The sequence below is a fragment of the Apaloderma vittatum genome, unplaced genomic scaffold, assembly GCF_000703405.1.
Source record: "Apaloderma vittatum isolate BGI_N311 unplaced genomic scaffold, ASM70340v1 scaffold15006, whole genome shotgun sequence".
In the NCBI taxonomy this organism is placed as follows: domain Eukaryota; kingdom Metazoa; phylum Chordata; class Aves; order Trogoniformes; family Trogonidae; genus Apaloderma; species Apaloderma vittatum.
The window spans coordinates 49,614-66,660 of NW_009722424.1; the positions used below are offsets into that span (position 1 = coordinate 49,614).

A 17,047-nucleotide genomic window follows, 5' to 3' on the forward strand; every position below is an offset into this window, starting at 1 on the left:
CATAAAACTAAACTTTTCTTAATTATGCTTTGTTCATATACACTGTGCAGTTAGCGTGAATCCCTCCAAGAAGCACAAAGCGAGATCTTTGTAACATCACTGTGCAGCATTCCCAAGTTTACTGTTATATCCTTTAACATTTTAATTAAATTCTCTGTTTTTCTTATTAATCAATGAAAAAAATCCTTTGACCTCATGAGGAGGAGAATTAGTCTTGTTAAGATGGTCAGTTGCATTATCTTTATGGCTTTTTTTGATGTAAAATGTTGAGGGTCTTTTCTTGTTTGCTCTCCCAGTTCATGTTTTGTTACTTTTCTTGTAGAACAAACTCTTTAAGGACTGCTTTGGAAATTGTTTTGCCAATAGAAAATGAATCCATTCTTCTATGTGAATTAGATCAGCGGTTGAAGAAAAAGGACATCCAGCAGTTTAACCTGATGAATAGTGATCTTGCTTATAGGGAACTAAAGGTAAGGGCAAATGCAGAGACCACATCCTAGCAAGAATAGTTTTTAATATGTCTGGGAACTAGAGAACTTCATGGGGTTTTTGCTCAGGAGTTTGAGACCCCTCACAAAACTTTCCAAACTTTCTAAAGTCTGTAACTGTTTTACTATTCTTTTTTTAAATGTCATTATTCCTCTAGAGCTCACCAGGGACTCTTGATAGGCTCTACTTTAAAAACTATGGTCTTGAACACTTTGTCTTAGGTTAGGAATTTCCTCTGATCCAGATTTACTCTGTTCCCACCTGGCTTTATATCACTTTGTGGAGTCATACACATAAAGTGGTGCTAATTTGTAAGCTAAGCTAAGCTAAGCTGACTGTGTTATATCTGCTGAGGTATCTGAGCACACCTCAGGATGATTTTGGAAGCTCTGCCAGTATGCAGTAACTTGTTCGTCCCCTATCAATATCTTACCCCTGGGCTCTGGTCTGTCAGGCAGGGTGAATATTGTTTCATTCTTGACATGCACCCCAAGCTGGACACAGTGACAGCTGCACAGAATGGAAAGTTTGCATTTGTCTGCCCTTGGCTCTTGAGTGGAGTAGGGCTTGGGTTTCTGAAGCTGTACGGCAGGGAGCATGTGCACACTCTGAGATGACTCTTTTTGGCTTGAAGGATCCTGATTTTTTTTTCCCAACTCTCTGCGTATTTGGAGTTTCACAAGACTGACATGCTGCTGTTTGTCTGAGGGCACACAGACTTCAGCAAGAGATTCTTAAATGCATTTAAGTCTCCTCCAAAGGTACAGCATAAAGAGCTTCAAGACAGCAAAGTAACAAACATCTATTGCCTGCCTGTGCTCTGAGTGATCTCCCGTGGTGAGAACCTGCTGGTTTCAGTCCCAGGACTCTCATCACCTCTCTCTTGTTCTTGTCTCATTGCTGGAAAGAGGCTTGGGCTCTTCCCTGTGTGTGGAATACAGTTTGATTTGATTTTTCTTCTTTCTCCTTCCCTCCACCAAAACAATGGAGTAGGAAAAAAGCGGTTTTCTTTCTAAACTGCCATTTAGCATACGTGTTTTTTTGCTAATGTGATTTGTTTTTCAGACACAAGTTTAGCTTGAATGCAGGGTACAGTTTTTCTGTCACTTCCTAACACTGTTGGTCATTCTTTCAATTTCAGGAGCTACAGAGATCCATATTAAATCAGATTGAAGTGTGCAAACAATTGGAACACTTAGATAGTTCAGCAAGAGATGAATTTAATCCAATAGATCTGCAAGCTGCAAGTAAAATTATGATTTACTATCAAAACCAGCTTGAAGAAATGAGCCATAAAATGCAGATCCGTGAGACAGTCCTTAAGGATCTGGATGCTTTTATGGCCTCATTGAGGAAGATTCAGTCTTCCATCAGATGTCTCGCAGATCCCCCAGGTCAACCTGAAACACACGGAAAAGCATTGAGAGAGGCTGCACAAGAAGTTTCTCATATGGCAGAAGAGGCTAAATGTTTGGATGAACACTTGAAAACAGTCGATATCTGTTTGGAAGATGCTGAATGTGGGAGAAAGACTTGCTGTGAAAAGCTTGTTCAGATTTTATCTAAAGAACTAAATGCAGCTTATGATCCCTCAAGTGAACAGATGCTTACAGAGGAAAAAGACTTACATAAGATTTTTTCCACAAAAAATGGTGAACTCCTTAAAAACATGCAAGATCTACGTGACAGAATTAACAAAATAAGCTTGAAGGATCCGACAATTCCAGCTATTCAACAAAGGTGAATTCTTTTTCTAAAGTTCTTTTAGCTTTCTAATTTCAGTGAACTCAGCAGGCCATCTGGCCTCTTTTCAGTAGAGCACTGAAACCTTGAATGTGTCTTGAAGAATATATGGAGCACTAAAAGAAGCTGTAAACTTATGTTTTAATTGTTCTGTCACAGCCTAAATAAGGAAGCCTCCATTTTTAATTTTCTTTAAAACTTCTGTGTACATGTTTGTTTGAAGCAGCATTGGTGAAGAAAAAGTTGAAGGAATCTGATTGTTTTCAGCAAGAAAGCTGTCAGATAGAGAGACGGGTCTTCTTGCTGAGCTCTGGATCTGAGATTCTGCACTGTAGAGGTTTACCACACCCCGAGAAAGCCACTAACGTGTTCCAGAGGAGGTCTCTGTAGCCTTGCAAAGGATGAATAAAGAGTTCACTACTGTCTATGTGGAGGGAAAAAGGGAGGGGAGAGGAGTTTAGAAGCTGTTACCGTTTTATAGCTGTGAAATCACATGCTGTGGCATAGCTTCCTTTCTTAGACCATATTTTGAAATAGCCAAAATGCATTTACCTTTTAATACAAAATAATTCAGTATGTTCATACAGACCCTATTGGCCTTTAGGGTTTTGGATTACTTTCTCAAAGGGCTTAGGTCAGCATAACTGATCTGAAGGACTGTGTCAGATTACATGAACTGAAGATCAAATTTGACTTTTTGTGATGTCATTTAATATAGTCATTATGTGCAGCTCCAGATGAATTTCTAGGGAACTTAATAATTACATTGAGAAAAAGAAGTCAAAAATTTACTTTAATATAAGTGGACTTTTTTCTATTAAAGGGTAAAATCATTACTGGAACTGGAAAAGGAATTGGATCATACTGCTGTTGAAATGAAATCTATGCGAGAAATTGCTAATAAGCTCCCACAAATCAAAGAAGAAAAAGCAGAAGAAGGAAATGAACAGTACAGAGTTACAGAGAGGTTATGGGAGGATACAAAACTCTTACTTGCTGAATGGTAAGGAGAAAAGCTACATTTAAAATAGTGTTGTACAAGTAAGAAGTTTGTAAAATGAGATACCAAAAAAAGACTTTAAAGCAAATGGAAAGCAAATGTTATTATTACAATGCTGTAAACTATCATAAAGCCAAGAATTGCACACAAAAGTTTGCAGCCAAAGCACATGAATTTTATGTATTTTTAAGACACCACAGTCTTGTCATTTAGCAGGTGTACATTGGTGTGTTGGACTTAATTGATATCCAAAAGAAAAACCTGGCTGCTGCTGGGAATGGTGTGTTGTCTATATTTGCTGTGAATTTCATGCCAGCACATTCAAAAAGGAAAGTCAAACTAAAATGAATGGAAGAGAACAGCTGGCAAAACAGTCTCTTATGCAGAAAAAGACTAAAGGAGCTTGGTTTGATAACTCCGTGGGAGTGAGGACTGACAAAGGCTATGATTGATGACCCAGGGCATCTGTCCTTCTCTTATGGTTTTTAAAGATGCCTAGAGGCTTCGCATGGACTGACACAGTTCTGATTAATCCTCATGGCTTGGACAGGTGTCAGTGGGAATAACTGTTTTCGTATCCCACTGAAGGCTGGGCTGAGGTGGTATTTCCCACTGTCTGCCCCCCAAGCTGCTGGGATATCTGCTGCGCATCATACTTCAGTTTGCTGCTGACTTAGCTCACCTTTCGGGTGTGGAATATCATATAATCGGAACTGCTTAGAACTCGTCACAGTTGAATGAGAATCAGAGGTATATGATGGTGAAGTACGTTTCTGATTCCAAAAACTGTCTGAATTCTGCACCACTTATCCATCACACACTTCTGCAGGATTTATGATGGATACAGTTTATCCCCCTTTTCTCTCTTCCAAACACAGTCATAAAACTCCCCGCATGTTTGAATATAGGAGAAGGAAGTAGACAAGAGGTTGAGGCTGCTGTTTTATGCTTAGGCCATAAATTATACATCTCTTTTTAATAGCCAGGAGCAGTGTGCAAGGGCTCTGGAGCTCCTGAAGCAATATCAAAGCTGCAAAACTAGGCTGACAAGCGTCATCCAGAAACAGGAGATTGTGCTTTCACAGCAAACTTCTTACATGGGGAAGGAGAATTTGAACAAACTAATAACAAAGGTGAGTAGTGAGAACTTACTGAAGAGAGCATTTTTCTATGGGAGCATTTGAGTGTAGGGTTGTATATTCAGCCTTCAGGGCAAATGTTAAGACATTTAGGGACCGTATCCTGGTTTTAAGTTGATGTCTAGTTTTACTTAGCAAATCAAGGTCTTGTTAAAGGGGAGGGATTAAGAAAAAGCACAACAAAACCCATAAAAACTGATCTAGTATGAAGATAAGTTGAAGTTCTGTCCTACCAAAAACACATGTTGAAATCAACCATATTCACCCATACTCTTTAGAATGTTTCTATATTTTCTACCAAGTTAAAAACCTTAGAATGACCAGTTTGTAAATATAAAAAAAAATAGCAAAATCATTTGTTACTAAGAAGACACTTTAAAATCTTGTCTCACGTAAAGCAAAAATAATAGCCGTGCAGCTCCTTGGGACTGCTTATTTCTCTGCTCTTGCTGTTGCTTATAACCACAATTTAAGATCCTTATCCTCTCCTTTCTGGTGTCACTGGGTCCCAGGTGGACTGCGGGGTTTGTCTGCACTGGGCAAGGCTGTGCTCAGACCTTCAGCTCACCCTGAGCAAGGGAGGATCAGGAACAGAAGCCATTAGGCTGTGTCACCGTGGCACATCAGCTCAGAGACGGGGCCGTGACAGATCTTTCCTGCTTCCCAGGCTGGAGTCTGTGTACTTCACTTTATGTCATCACTCCCTTGCTCAGAGACAGCTTGGGGATTGCCAGCATGGCCAGCGTGGTACTGCCTTGGGGTGTGGACTTGTGGAGGCCACTTTTTCGGGCCAGACTGGTGATTTCCTTGAGCTGGTTGGGTTTGCAGCATTTATCTCTGCCCTCACATTGACTTTGCTGACCAGATTGTGTTGCAGTTAGAAGCCAGAACAACATAGCTCAGTGTTTTCTCACTTGTCCTGTGTAAGAGCCTTGGCCTCCGTCACTGACCTTTGCTCCATGCCATCTTTGATAGGGGCTAAGCACAAGCAGTAGCTTTTGCAGTAGCTGATGAGACTAAATGAGCAGGTATTGCTCGACACCCCCTCGCTTAGTTAAAAGTTTATTGCTTTTTCAGACAAAAATGTGAGAGCCAGGTACATCTTGGCTAAGAGAATACAACCACTGGGCGTAGCTGTCCATGGCTAATGTTGAGCAAACAGCAACGTGTCCACCGTGACCGTTTTACTGTACAGGTTTCGTATTTCCTGGCTGGGCTGTATAACTGATTGTTCAGATCCCGGTTTTAGGCTTTCTGATGAGGCATCACCCATAACATTCTGGAACATTTGCTCTCAGCCAATGCCTGGGATGGTTAAATTTAAGGAATGCAAGCATTTTCTTCCCTCAGGCAGTGGGCTGGTGTCCCTTTGTGCCAGCCCTGCTGCAGCTGAGGAGCTTTCCTTGGCTTCACCAGTGAGACCTCTGGCACCTCACAACCCTCGGGCTCCTGCTGCGAGGCGCATTGCCTGCACACCCTCGCCCCTTCGTCTTCACAAACTTTCCTCCTCACCTTAAGTTTTGCAACTCTCACTCTCGGAACTGTGATCCGCAATAGCTGTGGCACAATACAAGGTATGTCCTTGAGTGCCAGTGTTATCTCTAATTACATAAAATAATATCAGAGAAGATTCTCACGTTGGTGAGTGCTGCTCTGCCGGCCGTCCCCTTCTCTCAGTGGCCGTATGAGAAGATGCAGTGCTCGACCCTGGGATCTCAGGAGAGCTCGCCAGATCAAATTGCCTGACACTAGAGGTCAGTGTTTCTTTTCCAGCGAGCTTCCATGTTGTTTGTAAACACTGACGTTACAATTAAGCACAAAGAAGCAGTCTAGTTTTAAAATAGAAAGTAGGAAAAAGGGACATTTCAGTTTCAGGCGCTGACGTATTTGACATGGCTATATTTAAGCAGGATTTAAGCTTTTTTTAAAAACTAGTTCAAAACCTGGGGATCAGAATGCCAGGTTATTGTAGTAGTATCTCAGGCGGTTATTATGTTGTGCGTTGCTTATTTCCGTACCCGAGGTTCTGTGTATGGATCTTGCGATTACGGCTTTTCAAACAAACTGTGGTTTTGGCTCCCTTAGTGAGAAATATAGTATCCATAGTTCCCACTCAGCTGTTTTACAGCCGATAACAGAATGATACGGTTTTCTAACAGGGAAATGTTCCTGTCACTATGACAGGGATATAACAGCACAGGATACATTCCTAGTCTCATCATATTATATAAAGTAGATTATTTGGCATAATGCCGTTGTTTCTCCAAACTAAAAAGGAACGGTACATCGGTTAAAAATGTTTTGCTGAATAAACATAAGCAAAGTCGTAAGTAAAGATGCTAGTAAATATCCATTTGGTATTTTCACAGATTGAAGAAGCAAAAGAGGAATTTAATGATCACTCTGAAGATGTAGACAAAATAAATCAGATCTGCAAAAACCTTCAATTCCAGCTCAATAAAATGAGAAGCTTTGAGGAGCCTCCGTTCGAGAATGAGGCTAACATTATTGTGGACAGATGGCTGGATGTATGTAAAAAGTAAATTATCAGGGTGGTCTTATCTGTTATGCATTATAGTAATTGATTCTGGCGCGTGTGTAATATCTGAAATAAATTAAGTGCAATATGGCAAACATTCTTAAGAGATAAATCCAAGTATTTATCAGAGCAAAGCTTGCAGTGTGTCTATTGGTGTATTTTTCTGATCTCTAAGGTAGTTTATATCGTGGGTACTCCTTGACATTAAATAATTCCAGGACATGCAGAAAGGCAATATTTCTGCTTTCTGCATGAATCTGTAAGCTTCCCTAACAAGTTTTGTGGATTTAGACTTTGGAAACAATCTGGAGAATTACAGTGCTGGTGCTTTTGGTGAGAAAGGTTTGTTACTGTCGATCTAACCAGTGCATCAATATTGAGATTAGATGGTATTTACTGAGAGTAGATAAACATTAATGAGCAAGACTCCTTCCTAAACCTGCCTTAAAACTGGCAAGCTGCCATTGTGATTGGTATGTTTGGCGACATGTGTGGCAGGGATTTAAATATCTTCTCCATGACCAGTTCACTGATAAGACACACGAGATTTTTTTTTCCCTTGCCGCTCTTGTTGTTTTTGTGGGTGATTTCGTCTCACTCAGATTATATTATGCTGCGTTTGCTTTTAGAATATAACTCCACATTTTTGAAACTTGTGTGTTTTTCCTGTATATAAATCTCACGGTAGATCAATGAAAAGACTGAAAACTACTGTGATAATTTGGGAAGAGCTCAGGCTTTGTGGGACAAACTTCTTAGTATATCTGGCACAATCGATGCTTGGGCAGCTGCAGAACTTAAGAACGCAGAAGACCATTGTTTGACTGAAGAGGACCTGACGCAGTTGAAGGTAATTTGAATGGAATTTTTTTTACCCTTACCTTATGCTGTGGTGATGTGGACTTTGGACTCTAAATGTGCATGCTGCATAGAAATACCAACATCACAACAGTAGAGAAAGTGGTAACGTTTGCAATTGTAACTGCATGGATAGTTTCACTGAAGATAGTGCATGGTGTATTGGGAATGCAGTTCTTGGAAACTAATAAATAGCTAACATACTAAATTGTTTTAAATTAATGCAGCACTGCAAATGCTGCTTTAGACTGAAAAAGTTCCCCCATTCCTTTGTGCTGTACAAACATATGGCAAAGAGAAGGCCAGGAAAGCTTGTAGTTTAGAGTGCGGTGGTGCACGTATTTCCTTGTGCATAGAGAAGAAAGGGAAGAGAGCGTTTGTAGGCTAATGATTGATTTTCTAGTTAGAAACTGCCCATCAGTGAAGGTACTGGAATGGCCAAAATGGCCAGGCAATGCATGTTTCAAGAAGAGTTTTCAGAGGTGGCTTACTTACTACTGTGATCCTTGTCCCGGTGTGCTCCCCGGTGTAACTTAGTAAGAGCAGCTGCCTGCTCAGGGTCTCCAGGGGCTGCGTGTGGCCAGACATCGGCAGAGCCTGGGCTGCCTGTGTGTGCCCCTTTCTTTTGCACCGGTTTTAGCATTAACTCGTGGGATCAGGGTGCATTTGGGTGTAAAAACCTAGCACTGTGCCATCAAAAACATCACATACGGGGGTAAATATTTTCATTTCTGACTTCAGAGCCGTAATTGTGCAGCTGTGCTGCTTTGTTATGGTTATAGCCAGTATCTACTGAACAACAATAATTCCCTGCTCCAGTGGGGTTGAGATATAAATATATCCCATACCCGCGTGTTGGAAAACATGCAGGCGGTTTTTTCTCATTGTTTACATGTGAGAAATGTCCTGGGTTTTATTATGCTTATTTGCAACATCACTGCTACGGTTAGTGCTGCTCATTTGTTTTAATTTGCAGGGCAGTAAAAAGCCAAGGTGTTCTTTGTATACAGACCTTCCCAGAGAAACAGTAGCATACACGCTGTGCTGAGGTGGATAGTGTAGCACATTGTTGTTGTCGTGCTGAGGTGGATATTGTATCACATTATTATTGTTGTTGTGGTTGTTGTTGTTGTTATACCAATGTAATGTTAGAATGTACCTGGAGTGGTTCAAGTCTCTGGGGGCTCCAATAAAAATACACTGACTCACAACTTCATCTTAAGAGCCATTTTGTCACTCGGAAACTGCTCAAGCCTAGCATGATGTGCCCATGCCCTGATGTGCCTCTGCTGGTGCTGAGGAAGGGCCGTGGCTGCAGTAAGGATACTCCACTGCTCCCATGCGAGAGGATGTTTCTCAGAAGAGAGAGGAGAAGAGGGCAAGGGAGGGAAAAAAACATGTTTCCCATGAGCTATTATAAAAGCAGAATGAAAGGAAAGAAAACTGAACTCAGTGTGTCCCTATTTTTGTTGAATGATTTAAAGTGCAGAGGACATCAGATTCTTTTATCAATTTATTGTTATAATTTCTTTTCCTGTTGATCTTGAAATATCTCTTAATTAATATCAATTACCAAAAAAAACCCAACCAGCCTAGCAAATAACCATTGGAATGTTTATCATGCTACATAAGGTTAAAGCTCAGGGTCCTTTCTGACCACCCAGCAAAGCACTGACTCATGAGCTTTCAAGAAGACTGTCACAGAAGAACACAGTAATGAATTATTTAACTGTATATTTAAAGATAATTTCAGTATAAATTATGTGCGAGAAATTCTGCCTCCTCTTGTAGCCAATATGGAAATGGGAACTCTTTTAAGGGCTGCAGCATGTGAATGGGTTTTGATGACTATTTGTACAGAGATTGCAATGGAAGGCTTTGGTCGGAGGGATCCACTTTTGGTCGGAGGGATCCATTTGGGAATATGAGACAATCTGACTATCTTAGTTATATTCTGTTTCATAAGTTGAAGCTTGTATTTTACTTTCACATTACTGACTTGTTCCAAACTTCATTCAGATGAGTAGAAGTCATCTTACACAAAAGATGTACATTTTAAAAGCGTTTACAGCATGTGTTTTACTTTATTACATCCCTATCAAAGCATGTCATCTGGATGCCAATTCTTGATTTAAGTCTATAACATCTGAGAATATCCCTTTTTAATAGAAGCAGCAAGAAAAAAATAAAAATTAAGATTGTTTAGCTGCAAGTCAACTTGGGTTAATATGAAAGTAAAATGATTAAGATTTAAAAATTTGTGCTAGATTTACATTAACAACTGCTTTGTCCAAGAAACACAGAGTGTTTCTGGCTCTAACAAACACAGGGAAAGTCTAAATTGCTAAAATGCAAATGAGGAAACAGACCAGTTATGCGAGGTCTACATGCCAAAATGCAGCATCAGAATATTAGTAATATAATTTTCTAATAGAAATGTAGAAATTTAATTTGTGGGGAAACACAGTTACCAATGTATTTTGATCACCTTTAGGCATGCTTACGAGTCCAAGAGCAGAAACTCCAGAAATTTGACAACACAGTGGCTGAGATAGAAGAACTTCTGAACAGTAATGAGCCTCCACTGGAGCTACAGGTACGACCAAGCTTTTACAGCTGATACACCAGTATGTATTACTGCAGCCCTGCTTCGTCTTTGCCACAACTATTTGTTTATTTGACTCAAACCTACTCAAAGAGAATTGAGAGCATTTTGTTGGCTATTGGTAGCAACATTTCCTTTGTTCTTTCTCAAGCTGTTAGAACCAAACCTGTCATTTTAAACACAAAGGCCTCTCTCAGTTCTGTGCCTTTCAGGGATCTTCACCTGACCCAGCTATTTTGCAGGCTTCCTGAAAGAGGCCAATATCGGTGATTTCTGGATTTTACCTATCGGCCAAGAACAAGGCGCAATGGATCCCATCATCCCTTTGGAAATCCCAGCAGCACAGCATGCTGTCTGCTTCAAACTGGAGCTTTAATTGGATATACCTTAGTGTAACTTGGTAGCTTGTAGCTATTTGCATAGAGTGGTGTTTGCTGTGATATTTTCCTTTGGGATATCACGAGGAAATCTTCATATTTTTGTATTAACTTCTCATAGCAAAGAATAAACCCTTCTGCACTGTTCAAGCCTATGTCAGCCTACCTTGATCCTATATGAGTTCCCTAACCATCCGCTCCCAGTGTCTGTCAGATGCACCTTGAGCTTGACCCAGTTTGGCTGTTTGTGTGTTTATCCGCAGCAGGTGGTGAACTCAGAGGAGTTTCCCTGGGTGAAATGACTTAAGGAGCTTAGGAAGGGACTCGGCAACCTTGTACCATGCACACCACGCTCCTTGGGAGCACCAGATGCCCTGAGCCCCCCTGGGGTTGTGTTTCAGCATGTGGCCGTGATCCACTGAATTGCTGTCTCACATAAATCTGCGTTAACTTTAAGCATAAAATTAAGGACCTATTGCTCTTTAGTGACTAGTCTTGAGCCAGATCTCCCCACCTTTCTGTTCTCCTTGCCTGGTTTTGGACCAGGTTGGGGAATTTGTGCTGGTGGCATCGCTCCAGGGAGATGTTACAGAGAGAGCTGGCAGCCTCTTTTTTGCGAGAGCCCAAGCCTATGTTAGACTTTTATCCACCTGAGAGTAGACACCCTAGTAGACTGACAAATAAATGTGTTAGTAAAGTACATGCATTGCTACAAAGATGAACAGAGATCATTCCTCCTCAGAAAAGCAGGACTTAAATACCATTATCTTCCAATTTGTGGAATGAGAGGGAAAGAAACTGGAACAAATTGTAATTGAAAATGCCTGGATTTAAGATAATTTCATTGCTTTTTATGTTTATTGTGGAATTCTATAATATTCTAGGAAATCAGTAAAATTTCTTACATATGTTTATTTCCAATTTTAAGGTCATCAGATCGTCTGTTGTGCAAAAAATGGAGCTAATAAAAGAGCTCTTGTCAATGAAGCGGGGGACCAGTGAACTCAGCGTAAATACAGCAGAACTAAAGGGAGACCTTGTGTTGGCTAAGACGCAGATTGGAATGACTGAATCACTTTTAAAAGCTTTATCTCCTTCTGATACCTTAGAGATCTTTACTAAATTAGAGGTAGCGTGCCACAAATTATGCATCTTTTATAATATTGTTCATTATTTTTCCCCTGGGTAAGTCCTCCTGTTTCTCCTGCATATGGCGTAAACTGCTAGAATAACTCAAGTGAAGATCCTGGCTTGAGCATTTACTTAAGCTGCCAGAAATGTGAAAGAAAAGCCTGTTTTCACTGGATATTAACAGATGTGGTTAGTTAAGCCTTGCACCGTAGGCATGACAGCAGTGTACTAGCCAAAATACGTTGAAGCGGTAGTGAGGGTACTGGGTTGTATCTTTTCTCAGATTGGGTAACATACAGAGTTTGTCTTTGTGCCACCCTAGCCTGTCTGCAAGGGGAACTCCCAGTAGGTGATTTCAGCCAACTTTCCATCCTCTTTACACTGGGGAAAGGGATGAAGAAAGAACTGTTTCCTGCTTGGAGGTTCAACCTTGTGTTGAGCAGTGAGTGGATTGTGCATGTTCCGGGCATTAGACCCTTGTCTGGGTGTTGGCCACAGTGATATCACAAACATTGGAAGAAAGATGGCAGCTTTTAATCAATTCTTCAAGCTCCCTCTAAATTATCTTTCAACCCACAGGGATTTGGCATAGAGAATAAGGCATTTAGGGGCAGAACAGTGCTTGTGGCAGGTAAGACATTATATAGCTTCTAGGTATTACATGCTCAGGAACATAGGATACTACTGTGCACTTCACGTATCTATTCTGTGTGATGCCAAAATGTGCATGAGGGAATGTATGTGTGACTATATATGCATACAGTTGGGTACACACTTCTCAAGGTGAGTTTAGCGCTTATATCTACCTATTGATTGCCTTGTTAATGTCAATATACTTTAAGAGATTGTTTTGACACGTAGGCAAGACTAAACCCCTCTGCAAAATTCTAGTTCGTACTAAAGCAGCTCTGTACAGTGAATTTTTGCTTGCTTCTCAAAATTTTTTAACACTTGTCCTTTTTTTCTTAACTGTAGGAGATACACCAGAAAATTCTGCAACAAGAACACCATGTGACATTGCTCCAAGAAGAAACGGATTGTCCTGATGTAGATGAATTAAATAAGCAGCTTAAATGTGTCACTGATTTATTTAATAAGAAGAAACATGTGTTTCAAGATCACTTTATTGGTGTTTTGAACCGTAAGCAAACACATTTCACGTTTATGTAGCTTTGTAGGTTTATATTGACCATCATAATAACTTAAACATTATGCAGTTAATGTATTTTTTGTTCAGAGTCTGAAACTTCTTCAATATTTCAAACTGCTCCAGGGTTCTGAACAAGATAAAGATTTTGATAAAAATGGCTTTTGACTCCAACAAACCTCTCAATCTGAATCAAAGTATTTTGTTTCTTATCTCTTCGTTTGAAAGAATAGATAAAAGAAGTATAAAGCATAATTCAGAAACAAATATTGGAACATTTAACTTAAAGATACAGAAATGAAGCCTTTTTTTCCCAGTTATTTTTTATTCAGTCCTAGTTACGAGAATGAATAGCATTAATAGTTACTTTTTGTTTTATGCAAACACTGTATCGTGCAGGTGAAGAATTAGGCCCAAAGGTAGTCTCATCTTCAAATAGCTTTTGAGTAATATTTATTTGTGTGTAAATGAGGACAGTTACCAATAGGCTAATCCAGGTCTTGTTTACTGAACCTGCCACGTACAGCAGACTGTCCCTCCCTAGTGGAAGGCGATTCTTATTGTCATTGGGTAAAAAAAACCCAAAACAGCAGCATTTTTTGTCATATGATCTGTAGCCATGTGGCAACCTTTGACAATAGCGTTAAGAAATATGATTACAGAGTGTCTGAAATCTTCATGTTAAATAGGATTTTCTTTTACAGAAAACAATTAATGAAGAAAATTGGAATGTGTCATTTTTTCAGGTCAGTGCAAGAATTTTAATGACTGGGTCAGCAGCATTCAGCTGTCTTTGAAGGACTGCTTTGACTGTTCAGAAACAAAACCAATACTGGAAGAAAGACTGCAGAGGTTAAAGGTAAAGTATTAAAATGTTCTAATTTCTAAAGCTGATTGTTCTTGAAGTTTTACTTTCTTACGCAGGAGACTATTATTCTTGAGTAAATTCACCTACAGTGGTTTTGTAACTTGAGACTGAAAGAATATTTCGTTTAACTTAAAACTTTAGGATAATAAGTGGAGTGAAAACTTTGTTAAAACAGTATCAGTGTTCAAGTTCAGACAAAGCTGGGCAAGTGAGAAGACAGGACAGTAGATAGTGAAAGTCAACAGACCTTGGCCAAGTACCTCAATATGCAAAGATGCAGAAAGTCAAATATGTAGAGAGTAAAATGAAATTCTGACCCCCACTGGACTCAGATGTGAAAAATCTGCATTCACTTTGTTGTAGCTGTATTTTCACTCTAAGTCAACAGAAAAGAGATGGAAAATCCACAACATCTGCAAGAAGCAATCACAGTTAAGCAGCAGAAGAAGACATAGTGATGTCAGTGTGAGACTTGAATTCTGCCTACCTATTTTTTCTGTGTATATTTGTGCTTTAGAGAAGGAAATTCAAGTTGTCTGCTTCACTTTATCCTTATTTTACAAACAGCAACTTTTCCATTTAGAAGTAGGATAGTCAGCAAAGTGTGAATGAACATATATTCCATTTCAGGAACTGGAATTGCTGTAGAAAATATTGGTGGAGATAACAGGAGTTGAAAAACTCATGTAACATAAATATCTATTACATAGCAGCAAATTTGACAAATGCATCTTATGTTTGTGCTCTTATTCAGCATTTCTTAACATCTGAAGGCAAAGACAGAGATATCCAGGAGGTTAAAACTTTATTGAATAAAGTGAAGCATTACTTGCCCAAAGCAAGCATTAACCACCTTAACAGCCGTGTGAGAGATCAAGAAGCAGAACTACAAAGATTGATCTCCAAATGTCAGAAACGGGAAAAGGAGCTTGGTGCTTCTCTCCAGCAGCTCAGTAGGTAGGGAACTAATGTGGGTTCTGACATTTTAATCACAAGTGATATAAAATGATTCATTATTAAACAGCCATGGCAAACAATCCAGCTTTTTATTAAAGATGGTATTTTAATAAAGGGTAGTGAGTGTTTTGTTGTACGTTTCATGTGTTTTTTCACTTTGTAGCATGCTAGGTGTTATATGGGAGTATGTGCTTGTGGATGGTTTCAGTGACATGAAACAAGATAGTTCAGCTTATGCTTAAAGCTTTGATAATCAGGCACATGATATTTATGTTACTTTTTCAGCAAAACACTGCTGTCAGCAGGTTTAGTCATGTAATGCCTCTCATTTTGACCTATGTGTGTATACTCTAGCCTTGAAGAAAGCAGCATGGTCTTGGAAGAATGGCTCACTGCTGAGGAAGAAAAACTAAAAGAGATCAAAACAGATGAGACAAAACTTGAAAACTTCTATAAAATGCTGTTAATGCAGAGGTATTGTTTTCTTTATTTTCTATCTTAAGAACTGTCTTCTCAGGAAGATTGCTCCATGTTGTTACAACAAATAGATGTTTATTAATTTTTTGTGATTTTTCAGAAAAACATTTGACTCCATGGCTCAGGTAGCAAATTCCTTGAGGGTAGCTGGGCTGACAGATGAAACCATTTCAGAAGCCAATGATCTTATTAGCAGATACCAGACACTGATAACACTTGTAAGTGAAATGACAGGAAATACTGAGAGAATTCCAGTGGAAGGACAAAATTTTGAAGAACTTGCCCAGGATGTTTCTTGCTGTATCAAAAAGCTCGAGGAAGCTGTTAATAACCTGAGTTCACAGGATAGTGAGTTGCCATCAGAGGAAAGGATTAATCAGATAAAGGTACTGTGTTAAATATATTCCTTTTCTGTTCACAGCTCATGTTAATATCAGGGGAATGCTTGATGAGTTGTTACCTCCTAAAAGATACTGTCATTGCTGACTGCTTGTGGTTTTGTGGCTTATTTGGCGTGAGTGGGTGTGTTTGGGGGTTTTTGTTGGGTTTTATTTTGGTGGGTGGTTGTTTGTTTCCTTGATTTTTGCATAGTTTAGTATTCACATAAGATGAGATTGTCTGCTGCATCTCTGGGTGGGGCAGCACTGAACTCCTAAGATGTTGGTGGCCATGTGCCTTCTCATCATAGCCCACTCCAGAGGAGTGTTGGGTCATAGGCTGGACTTGATGATCTCAGAGGTCTTTTCCAGCCTCAACAATTCTGTGATTCTGTGTGAGATCGGTAATGTAGCTGGGTCATCCAGAGAGCTTCTGCCAAATGTCTGGCTTCTCAGGTGTCCTGCAGTGCCCGTGTGCTGGCAACTCCTGGGTGTGTCTCTCAGGCCCCGATGTCCTGTTCGTTGTCTCTTCTCTCTAACTGCTTAGGATGAGGATGCTGGGATTTACATGTTTCATTCTGTGCAAGGGGTACTGCTGTGACAAATATCTCTAATTAAGATCTGGAGCATTTTTTTAATTTGCCAGCACAATATTGGTTTTGTTATATAGAGAATAATTAATAAATCAGCTCAATTATCCCAAACTTTCTAAAACTAGATGATCTACCTGCTTCACAGAGTCACACAGAATCACAGAATGTTTGGTGTTGGAAGGGACCTCTAGAGATCATCTAGTCCAGCCTCCCTGCCAGAGCAGGATCACCTACAGTAGGTCACACAGGAACACGTCCAGGTGGGTTTTGAATGTCTCCAAAGAAGGAGACTCCACAACCTCCCTGGGCAGCCTGTGCCAGGGCTCCGTCACCCTCACAATGAAAAAGTTTTTTCTAATATTTTTGTGGAACCTCCTATGTTCCAGCTTGTCCTATGTTCCGGCTTGTACCCATTGCCCCTTGTCCTGTCATTGGACATCAGTGGAAAGAGCCTGGCTCCGTCCTCCTGACACTCCCTCTTGACATATTTATAAACTTATGTATCAGTTGTGTGACATATTGGCAAGAGAATTCTTTTGTCTTGAACAGCAGTGTGTAAAGCATGGAAAAAAGTTGGTAATATTTTATTTTGTAACCAAAAATAGTTGTTAGTGTATTGCTTTTGCTTCTTGTTTAATACAGGAAATGACAGCTCTCAAAGATGCAGGAGAGGCCAAAATACAGAACATGATAGATCTAGGAGAAACTTTAATGAGAAATGAGAAAAACAAGAAGCCGATGGTTCAG

The 17,047-nt window shown here is 39.9% G+C and overlaps 1 protein-coding gene across 1 annotated transcript in view; it reads left to right on the forward strand.

Moving 5' to 3' along the window:
• Nucleotides 1-17,047, forward strand: part of LOC104275738 (nesprin-2-like) — a gene marked incomplete at its 3' end in the record, with an annotated part of 82,239 nt that overhangs the window by 32,986 nt on the left and 32,206 nt on the right. The window contains 14 exon segments of the mRNA XM_009871780.1: nucleotides 323-470; nucleotides 1,631-2,229; nucleotides 3,056-3,235; nucleotides 4,215-4,365; nucleotides 6,741-6,899; nucleotides 7,599-7,760; nucleotides 10,263-10,364; nucleotides 11,679-11,879; nucleotides 12,857-13,022; nucleotides 13,775-13,887; nucleotides 14,651-14,853; nucleotides 15,208-15,327; nucleotides 15,431-15,716; nucleotides 16,943-17,047. The exon segment at nucleotides 16,943-17,047 is cut by the window's right edge and continues 65 nt beyond it. Coding sequence (XP_009870082.1) covers nucleotides 323-470; nucleotides 1,631-2,229; nucleotides 3,056-3,235; nucleotides 4,215-4,365; nucleotides 6,741-6,899; nucleotides 7,599-7,760; nucleotides 10,263-10,364; nucleotides 11,679-11,879; nucleotides 12,857-13,022; nucleotides 13,775-13,887; nucleotides 14,651-14,853; nucleotides 15,208-15,327; nucleotides 15,431-15,716; nucleotides 16,943-17,047 — 2,695 coding nt within the window.